We start from the raw sequence: 8,824 nt of genomic DNA on the forward strand, positions 1-8,824 counted from the left end.
AACTTGGTGCTCAAGAAATAGTAAAAATTACTATTATGATTTTTCCTACCACTAGAGCACCTAGAAGAGTCACTGACTTTTCAGGATGTATCTGTAAGTATTATCATCAGGAGGCATAGCAGCCATTGCTATACTGTATTCTAGAGAACAAAGCACAAAATGACATCAGCTCTTGCTTGGACTTCTCAAACTTTGGTCATTTATGTACCACCATGATTTCTGCTACATCAAAGTACTGCACCTTAATACGTTTCTTCGAATCAATTCATTTTTAATTGGCCCTATTCTAAAGAATTATAGTTGTAAAATGGTGGGTTTGATGTTATTATCTTTTTTCCCCTAATACATAAACCATTAAACAAAGCATTCATTCCCTTAACTACCCCACATCATCTCCCAAATCATTCTAAAAGTGTTTTAGGTTGCTCTACTTCTGAGACATTCAGGGAGAGATCAGGGTAGCAATTTGTGAGTTTACTTAATTTTCCTGCTACTGGTGATTAGCAGTGAAAAAGGTTTGTAGAATATACAAATTAAACCAACTAAATGATAAAATTCATCCCAATAACATATACTGAATCTTTTCATGGGAAATCCTGCCTTGTCTAAAGCTAAACAGACAACACAGCAACTTATTTTTTATTTACTCTCTCCATCTATATTTTCTCTATCACAAATGAAAATGAGATTGAAATAAAGGCCCGTCTTTGGCCTAGTCTGAAAACCAAAACAGGAGGAAAAATACAGTAGTGGGTTTTGTTCTGAAGCACTGGCATTTCAGTCAAAAGAAATGGTAGACATACAGATCATCCAACTGAAAAACTGTTATCTTCAAGATAGTGGAACACTCCTCTGAAAAGGCATATCATAATCAGTTATTAACCAATACCTTTCAACTCTGTGCTATGAACTAGAAAGTTCTCCATAACAATAACAACAAAAATCACTGACCAGAACCACAAGAGAGAACTTCACTCACTGATAACACCTACAAATACTTTACATATGCAATTTTGGAGCCAGTCTTAAATCTACTATATTAAGAGCCACACCACACACCTTAAGTCATTTCTACATTCCTTTCTCTTAAGATCACAGACCTAGTCATTCAGAAAAAAAATGTACACAGCACCTAAAATATACAAGACACTATGGAGAATACAAAAAGAATCAAAGTTTGTTTATAATCTAGCATGGGGAATAAGATTTATATATTCCCCAAATGGTGGTCCTTAGGACTAAAGAGTACTGCTGGGAATTCCCCGCCCCCAACATTTTATTATGAAAATCTTAAAACATATGGCAAAGTTGAAATAATTTTATAGTGAACACATGAATACCCACCACCAAGATTCTACCATTTTTACTATATTTCCTTTCCCACACATCCAACCATCTGATTTTTTGATGAACTTCTGGAATTAAAAAAATGAGACTGTGTGGTGAAGAATTTCAGTAAGCCATATTAGTGTTGCTTCTCAAAACTTTTGACTGATGGGGTGCATGAACCAAAAAGTTTGGAACCCACAAACCCATGTTCAGTTTTCAACTCTCCTGCCAACCTCCAATCAAAATCTATCCAGAGCTCACAGGCCATTTTCGGTCTCCACACCCTTGTCTACTATCTGACCTATTCTTCCCAGCCCCTTCCCTTCAAGGCTCAGTGCCAATCTGTGAAGCCTCCTCCAACTTTCACACCCTCACCCAGAATTAATCATGTCTCATCTACGACCATGCCACCCTGAACGTGCCCGATCTTGTCTGATCTCGGAAGCTAAGCAGGGCTGGGCCTGGTTAGTACTTGGACGGGAGACCCCCTAGGAATATCAGGTGCTGCAGGCATTAAAAAAAGAAAAGAATTAACCATGTCTCCCATAAGGGCCATGGTTTTCATCATTTGCAATTAGCTCTTAGTAACTGCAACATTGTTTTCAGTCTGGCTCTTTCACTAAACTCTGACCTTGAGGGCAGGAATCCCCTTATTTACCTCTGTATCCTCAGCAACTAGCACAGTTACTAACCTATAGTAAGCACTCAATAAATGAATAATATAAATCAATGACCCACACCTGTCTTTACCCAGAAGCCAGGGAAGATTTTAGCCTAGTGTGTATGATCTAATCACATTGGCACTTTACAAAGATTCCTCTTAGAGAGCACTGTTGTTTAAAAGAGCATGGGCTTTGGAGCCTGACTGCCTGGGCATGAATCCCAGAATCCCAGCTCTACCATTTATTGCTGCATGACTTTGAGTAAGTTTCTAATTCTCTCGTACCTGTTTCCTCATTTGGAAAACAATACTGCTTCACAGGTTACTGTGAGGATCAAATGGGTTTTGTTCAAGCACATGGATTAGACCTGGCACATGGTGTTTCATCAATGTTAGCCATTGTTGCCAGTAACCAGGTTAATAATGACAATGAGGTAAAAAGTCCTTTAACCTTGTGTGGTAGCAATAAAAACAAAGTGAAAAGAATGGCCATGAATGAATCTACTGAAAAATGTTCAGTCAAGAAGGCAACAAAATGAGTGTCTTTTTATATTATTTTTTACTACTGTGTATGTTTGACATAGCTCATTACTGAATTTTTTTTATTATTCAAAGCAACTATAATCTACCCAGCCTAGGCACAGATTTGATGCTGGACAAGGGGCCTAGCATGACTGAACTCTAGCCACAAGCTCTGACCACTGCAAACTTCTCTATGCAGGTCTTTCATTCTCTCTGAGATTTCTTTCATTACTTCCTGCAGAACCATTTCTTTAGTTTATGAGTCCCACAATTCCCTGTCCTTCCTTTTGACTGTGAGCACATCTCCAAGAGCCTTGGTTGAGAATGGGTTTGAGGTTTTGTCTTACCCAATCCTGTACTTCTTTTCTTATTCTTGCCCACCTCCTTTACTTCTCAAGCCTTGCTATTCCCCACACGTAGGAACTTGAAACCTAAGAGTATGGGAAAGCAACAGAGCAACAGCATTGGTGCCAAGAACTAGGGATGCTGCCAAGCTCTTCCCCAGGCCCCATATGCAGTGATCAACTACATGTGGAGATTGGACTTTACTGCCCTTGGGGCTTCACACGCTTGCTTTTGCTCATTTTCTTTCTCCCACTTAAAGCAGCTTCCTCCCGAACCCATAACCAATTCAAGTCCAACCTATCCTTGAAGATCCAAATGAGGTCCAACTTCTTCAAGGAAGCCTCCTCTGACCATTTTAGCCTAGATTTCTCCCCCAACACACACGAAGAACAGGTAATGTACTTACAATCTGTACCATAAAGCATAATCATATACACATTTATACCATTAAACAAATGTTTCATGTGTATATATTTGATTTTCCAAGGGCAGGACCATGCCTCACATATCTTTACAAATCTCTTACTCTCAGTGGGTTAATACTTGTTGCACAGTAACTGAATCAGGGGTTTTTTTGTTTGTGTGTTCAGGCTAAGGCAGGAGGAGGTAGAAACATGTTGAAATGATAAAGGTTGAATGGACAGAAAGGTATAAATAAAGCACTTGGTCAAAATGGGAAAAATCCTTGTAGAAGAAAGGAGTTCAATTAACATCTGTTGAACGGATTTGCTGCAAGGTTGGAAAGAGGCTATAGAAAACAAAAAAATTGGAAAAAGGCATTTCAGCTTGAAGCAGAAGACAGTAGGAAAACATGGGGCTACAAAAGAAATTCTGCTAAAACCTCTGGACACAACTGGGTAAGCGAAAGGTAAAGGGGGTTATTGGGATGACATGGTGATGTAGTTAGGAAAGTGAGAGAATCGGTAGGGGGGTGGAATGAAGGGGTTGGTAGATGGATAAAATGATCCAGGGTAGTTAGACAAGTGGGTTAGCTGATTTGGCGGTGAGAAGGGAAGCAGGTAAGTGGGTGGGTGGTTAGGTGTTTAGTTGGGAGGGAATAGGTGTGGGGCTTATTATGAAAGATCCGGCCCCTCCCTCACCTTGACCCGGAAGCGGATGAGTGCTAGCCTCACGCAGTGGCTCAGGCAGGCCGGTGGCAGGAACCAGGCCCGTGGAGGAGGGGTGCCCTTGTTGCCCACGTGTCCCACGATCAGTTGCGCTGTCTGCCGCTCGGCCTGGCACCGACGGCCCCACTCGGCCAGCCGGTCCTTGCCCAGGCCCCCAGGGAACATGACCACCAGCTCCAGGCCGTCGCCGCCGGGATAGGCACAAGCCTGGCATAGCGCTGACAAGTAGCCCAGCATGGCGTTCCATTGGCCGCCACACACCCAATCCGTCTGGTAGCCACCATAAAGCCGCGGCAGCGCCGAGCCCGCGTCTACCAGCACCCGAGCCCCGGGAAGCGGAGCGGGCGGCGGCAGCGGCGGCGGCGGCGGGTGTAGCCCGGGATGTGCCTGGCCGTGGTGGTTGAAGTGGTGAGCGGGGTGATGTTGGCGAGTCGGCCCCGCGCCCCCGGAGTAGGCACCCAAGGCAACGGGAGGAAGCGGCGACTGCTGAGGAGCGGAGCCCCTGGCGGTGCGGGGACCCCCGGGCGCTAGGGCTGCCGAAGGTGGCAGCTGCCGATGCTGGTGCTGTTGCTGCTGGCGCGAGACCGTGCGCGCAAGTTTGAGGAGGTCCACGGGCACCACAGCCCCGGGACAGCGCTTCTCCAGGAACTCTTGGAAGCCCTGTACGCCCATGCTTCGTCGGCGGGCAGACGAGACGGCGGCTGCGCGAACAAGCTAGGCGACGGTCTGGGCGCGAAGCTGGGGGCGAGGGGGCGGGAAAAGGATTCCCGAGGGGAGGGGTGAGCAAGCGAGGGAGTGAGGGAGGGGAGGAGACCACAGATTGGATTTGGGTGGAGAGGAGGGGGTGAGGCCGACCGGATTTAGGAGAGGCTGAGAGGATTAAAGCGATGACGGGTTCTAGTCACTTCTTTTTTTTCCTCTCCGTCCGCCGTTCACCGTTTCAGAAGTGGAGAAGCCTCTTCCGTCCACCTCCGGGAGCCATGTTGCCTCGTCTTCTCGATGGTACACGCTTTCTAGTTGAAGGAGGGGGAACGGGGCGGGACCGAAAGGGCATCATGGGAGTTGTAGTGTTTATGGCCTTGTGATACATTTCGAAGAACAAGATTACCACCCCTGTCAGCCCTGGCACTCGCAGGGTCACAAATGGCGGGGCGCGGTAATAATGTGTTTAGTATTTGCACTCCAATTCCTGGCATTCACCAAATTGCTTCAGGCTATTTACCGCCTTTCTCAGAAAAAGGAGTTTTGGGGGGAAAGTGGTGTATCATGGGAAAGGAAGTGGATTAATTTAATCCAGTGAAAGTATGCTAAAATTCTCTAGGAGGGGTAATATTACTTTCAGGGGAAAAAAATAATATGTGTAGCTTTTAATGAATGAGAAAGGACACTTATGGAAGATGAAATTAATAACCGCCAACATTTCTGTAGCAATCCACTTTAGCTACTGCAATTCTTCGAAAAAGAGTTGTTGGTCTTAATTTATGAATGGGAAACTTACATTATTGACTCAAGGCAATGCAGAGGAAAAAATGAGTCTCCTTTGTCCTCAAGATCTCCTTAGGGAGGCAAGCACCAACACAAACAAGTCGTACCTTTTTGGTACTCACTGAGCTACAGTGTCCTATGGTTAGGACCTCTGTTTTCAAACCTCACTGTGAATCAATGTGTCAGGGAGTTCTAGCAAAATAACCGTAAGGAATACAATTCCAGATGTACGGAATCATAATTTTGTAAAAAAATATATTTTCGACATGCTCCTCAGTTGATTCTGATGTAGCTACACCAGTCTTCTGACTGGCTTTTAGGGCCCACTCTTTCAGTAGGATAAGGGCAGAAAAAAAGATCTGTAACAGTGAGTAGTAGCAGATCGGGTTTAGAACTTAATGAGAGGTGGGAGAATTGCAGGCAGAGTTAGAACCCAAACGTGCAGAACTTAAGAGTAGTCAAGATGAATGAAGTCTGAGAACAGTCTAACAGGATGCAAAAGCTGAAAAAGCTTCAAGCTCCATAAAGGAGTTTATCATAAAAGAATAGTGGAAATAAAACAAGCCAGATTGGCAAAGAGTAAGTAGATGGCAAAGCAGTGCACATAGGTAACTCTTTTGAAAACTAGCAGTGGAAGAAGAGAGTTGTGGCTTGAAGGGATGAAGAAGGGAAGGAATAGAGGTTTTCTAGTATAATGGATACCTATTGGATTGTCTGTTCAGCCCTCCTTTTCTAGGAATTAATCCACCCCCAATTTACAGAGTACAGCAAAAACTGCCATGTTCCTGTACACATGGCTGACTGGGTCACAGGTGGACAACTAAACCAAGCTGGGTCAATCGGAATCTCATTCCCTAGAAATTTAGAATTGGACCAGAGAGATCATTTTTCCTCTAAGTGTAAAACGTGTAAGCTGTCAGAAGTCAATTTTCCCACAAGAGAGACAGAAGGAACAGATGCTGATCTGCAGAAAGAGAAGAAAAATGCAGACTCTCAGAGCAGAGACAAGAGATAGGGAGTCTTCATTGTATTTTAGTCCCAAGTTCTAGATTGTTCCTGAGGCATTCTTGCCTTTGGTTTCTCTGAGGCAAACCAATATCCTTACTAGTTTTGTTTAAGACACAGTTGGGTTAGAAACTACTTATGACCAAATAATAATAATAATAATAATAATTATTATTATTATTATTATTATTCAGGAACTGGTACCAGAAATGGCATGTGGCAAATTACAGACTCTAAAATATGGAACTGGCAGAGATCGCTGATATCCCATATCAATTAATGGGAAGTTGGCATTCTATGTTATTTGGCAGTGAAGCAGTTGCTTATTGCTCCTGGCACTCAAAACAGAGCAGACCTCGTGCCTGTATTAAGAGATCTGCAGTTGCCGAGGGTCAGATAATTATGGGTTTTACTGACTTACAGTAGAACTCTCAAAGTGTATCACTGAAGTGGGGGTAGGTAGAAAAGGATAAAGGGGGTCAAATACATGGTGACAGAAGGAGATTTAACTTTGGGTGGTGAACACAATGCAATATACAGATAATGTATTATTGAATTGTATACTTGAAACCCATATAATTTTATTAATCAACATCACCCCAATAAATTTAATATAAAGGTGTTTTACTGATTAGGAAATTGGCATCTAGGAAATTGGAATGAGGTTATCTGTATAAGCCTCCATAGTATCCCTTGTTCTCCAACTCCCCCAAATGTGACGATGTCTCACTCTGTGAATACATTCAGCTAGAATGCAATGAAGGAGGGGGTAAGTGTAACATTCCCAGAGCAGATCAGAAAAAGAAGAGGCTTCACAGTCTTGAACTCGGCCTGTTATTTCCTGTTCAAGCTTCAAGCTGAAGACATTGAGCAGAATGCCAGGGAGAATGAGCCAAATCCTTAGGTAGAGTGCTAAGAAACAGAGGCTGCAACAAGATGAGCCAGTTTATTCCCTTTAGCAGATTTGAAGATTCAAAGAGCTAAACTTGACAAGATTCTTGGCACTTATTATTAGCATTCTGAGTCCCCTCTAAAGAAATATACAGGCAGTCAAATGAGGTTTAGAGGAAGTTATATCACTAGAAAATCATATCCAGTGAATAAAGTCCATGAGCCAGGGCACTAGTTCTCCCTGGACCAGCATATCAGCATCACCTACAAATTATTAGAAATGTCAGTTCTCAGGCCTCAGCCCAGACCTCCATAATCAAACTCTAGGGGAGGAGCCAGCAATACAGATTTAAGTAGTATCAAAGATACACAAAGCCAGACAGTAGTTAAAGCAGTGAAAACAGATTATATTCAGTCACTGCTGCCGCGAGGGGAAAGAGATGAGCCCCATTCCCATTTGTGCGGAGGTGACTGGGCATTTTAAAGGAAGGAAAGGAGTAAGCAGGGGCTCAGTAGAGTCCAGGAAGTGAAAAATTGCAAAGGATTGGTCACTGTAAGTACAATTAGGCCAGCTGTGTCTGCTAGCTACAATTATTGAAGTTAAGAGTCTATCCGCTCTCAAGACTGGGAGACAAAGGCCCTAGGCTTCCTGATGATTACTTTTTTTCATAAACTTTATTTTTCAATTCCAGTTGACATACAATGTTATATTAGTTTCAGGTGTATAACAGTGATTAGACATTTATATAACTTGACAAAGTGATCACTCCGATAAATATAGAACCCTTCCAATACCATACATAGTTATTACAATATTATTGACTATATACTCCGTGCTATACTTTATATCCCCGTGACTATTTTTTTATTTTTCATTTAGAGTTGACATTTAGTATTAGTTTATATTAGTTTCAGGTGTACAGCATAGTGTTTAGGCATTTTTGTAATTTATGAAGTGATCCCCCAGATTAGTACCCGCCTGGCACTATACATAGTTTTTACGATGATATTGACTATATTTCCTATGCTGTACTTTACATCTCCGTGACTGTGTTGTAACTACCAATTTGTACTTCTTAATCCCTTCCCCTTTTTCACCCAGGCCCCCAATCCCTTCCCATCTAGCAATCACCAGTTTGTTCTCTATATCTGAGTCTGTTTTCGTTTTGTTTGTTCGTTTATTTTGTTCTTCAGGTTTCACATAGAAGTGAAATGATATGGTATTTGTCTTTCTCTGTCTGACTTATTTCACTCAGCATAATAACCTCTAGGTCCATCCATGTCACTGCAAATAGTAGGATTTCATTTCTTTTATGGCTGAGAAATATTCCATTTTATATATGTACCACATCTTCTTTATCCATTTGTCTATCAATAGACACAGGTTGCTTCCATATCTTGGCTATTGTAAATAATGCTTCAATGAACATAGGGGTGCATATATCTTTTCAAATTAGTG

The 8,824-nt window shown here is 42.6% G+C and overlaps 1 protein-coding gene, 1 long non-coding RNA gene and 1 pseudogene across 7 annotated transcripts in view; 2 read left to right on the forward strand and 1 right to left on the reverse strand.

The window, feature by feature from the left end:
• Positions 1-4,986, reverse strand: part of FAM120C (family with sequence similarity 120C) — a 97,195-nt gene extending 92,209 nt beyond the window's left edge. For 4 of the 6 annotated variants that reach the window (XM_015598389.2, XM_006923680.3, XM_025040938.1 and 1 more), the window contains exon 1: positions 3,958-4,986. In XM_015598389.2, coding sequence (XP_015453875.1) covers positions 3,958-4,656 — 699 coding nt within the window. In that variant the 5' untranslated portion in view covers positions 4,657-4,986. Of the gene's footprint in view, positions 1-2,859; positions 2,944-3,957 lie in introns of all 6 variants that reach the window. The other 2 variants (XM_025040936.1, XM_025040937.1) reach the window with 1 other exon arrangement.
• Positions 1,724-1,842, forward strand: LOC112472235 (annotated as a pseudogene).
• Positions 4,566-8,824, forward strand: part of LOC107196519 — an 11,258-nt gene continuing 6,999 nt past the window's right edge. Inside the window, exons 1-2 of the long non-coding RNA XR_001517934.2 lie at positions 4,566-4,708; positions 4,929-4,986. This is a non-coding gene — a long non-coding RNA (uncharacterized LOC107196519). The remainder of the gene's footprint in view (positions 4,709-4,928; positions 4,987-8,824) is intronic.

This window comes from Pteropus alecto, unplaced genomic scaffold, assembly GCF_000325575.1.
Source record: "Pteropus alecto unplaced genomic scaffold, ASM32557v1 scaffold249, whole genome shotgun sequence".
Taxonomy (NCBI): domain Eukaryota; kingdom Metazoa; phylum Chordata; class Mammalia; order Chiroptera; family Pteropodidae; genus Pteropus; species Pteropus alecto.